Genomic DNA, 1,456 nt, shown 5'->3' with positions numbered 1-1,456 from the left:
GGGGGTGGGGGGGGGCACGGGGGTCTGGGGGGGGCTCAGGGGTCTGTGGGAATCCCTGGGGAAATCTGGGGAAGTCTGAAGGGTCCCGGGGGTCTGTGAGAGGATTTGGACGCGGGGGTCTCTGTGGATATTGGGGGGCTGGGCCCATGGGTGGGGGTTCTGGGTGGGCACAAGGGGCACAGAATGAGACCCCACAGCCTCCCCCCCCCCCACACTGGGACTTACCGAAGGACCCAAGGCTGCCCCAGCCCCCCGCGCCTCGGGGGTCTCTGTCCGGTGACCCCCGTGCGGGGGGGCTCTGCCTGGTGACCCCTGTGCGGGGGGGCTCTGCCCGGCGATTACTGTGAGGGGGGGGTCTCTCTCTGGCCGGTGACCCCTATGTGGGGGTCTCTGGCCGGTGACCCCCGTGCGGGGGGGGGCTCTCTCTGGCCGCTGACCCCCGTGCGTGTCCCTTGTCCCCCCCAGGGCAAGCCGTACGTCTTTGACCGCGTGTTCCCCCCGAACACCACGCAGGAGCAGGTGTACCACGCGTGTGCCATGCAGATCGTCAAGGGTGAGGGACACGGGGACACGGGGACAGTGTGGGGACAGCCCGGGACAGAGGGGGGACACCGTGGGGACAGCCTGGGGACAGCGGGGAACGGCCTGGGATAGGCCGGGGACATCAGGGACCAGGGACAGCATGGGGACAGCACGGGGAGAGCCCGGGATAGCCTGGGGACAGCCTGGGGACAACCTGGGGACAGCGTGGGGACAGCCCGGGACAGCTCAGGGACAGTGTGGGGACAACCTGGGGACAGTCTGGGGACAGCTGGGGACAGCTGGGGACAGCAGGGACAGCAGGGAGCACTGGCCTGGGGGTCCTGGGGTTGCCCAGAAGGCCTCGGGAGCTCTGCAGGACTTTGAGGGGGGGGTTGTCACTGTGGTCCCCCTGGTTTTGGGGTGTCCTTTGGGGGTCACTGCTGTCCCCGGGGGTTTGGGGTGTCCTTTGGGGGTCATTGCGGTCCCCGGGGTTTTTGGGGTGTCTCTGAGATCCGTTGGTGTTTTTGGGGTTCCCTGGAGCGCTCCGAGGTGATCTGGGGAGGGTTGGGGACATTTGGGGTTCCCAGAGGGGTCCCTTGGGGTTTGGGGGGGTCTGCGATGTCCCCGGGGGTCCCGGGGGGTATTTGGGTGTCCCGGGGGATGTTCGGGGATCCCGGGGGGTATTTGGGGCTCCCGGGGGTGTTTTTGGGGCTCCCGGGGGGTGTTCGGGGGTCCCCAACCCCCTCTCGCCCCCAGATGTTCTGGCCGGGTACAACGGCACCATCTTTGCCTACGGACAAACGTCATCGGGCAAGACCCACACCATGGAGGTGGGGCAGCGGGCACCATCTTCGCCTACGGACAAACGTCATCGGGCAAGACCCAGACCATGGAGGTGGGGCAGCGGGCACGGGGGCATTTGGGGGGGCTTTGG

General features: G+C 68.1%; 1 protein-coding gene across 1 annotated transcript in view; it reads left to right on the top strand.

The window, feature by feature from the left end:
• Nucleotides 1-465: 465 nt before the first annotated feature.
• LOC121358517 (kinesin heavy chain-like) overlaps nt 466-1,456 on the top strand; it is a gene marked incomplete at its 5' end in the record, with an annotated part of 22,397 nt that continues 21,406 nt past the window's right edge. The window contains 2 exons of the mRNA XM_041476745.1: nt 466-553; nt 1,279-1,397. Coding sequence (XP_041332679.1) covers nt 466-553; nt 1,279-1,397 — 207 coding nt within the window. The remainder of the gene's footprint in view (nt 554-1,278; nt 1,398-1,456) is intronic.

Source organism: Pyrgilauda ruficollis, unplaced genomic scaffold (assembly GCF_017590135.1).
Source record: "Pyrgilauda ruficollis isolate IOZ18807 unplaced genomic scaffold, ASM1759013v1 scaffold399, whole genome shotgun sequence".
Lineage (NCBI taxonomy): Eukaryota > Metazoa > Chordata > Aves > Passeriformes > Passeridae > Pyrgilauda > Pyrgilauda ruficollis.
The sequence above is the reverse complement of the archived record's forward strand: the minus strand, read 5'-3'. Positions and strand labels throughout refer to the sequence as shown.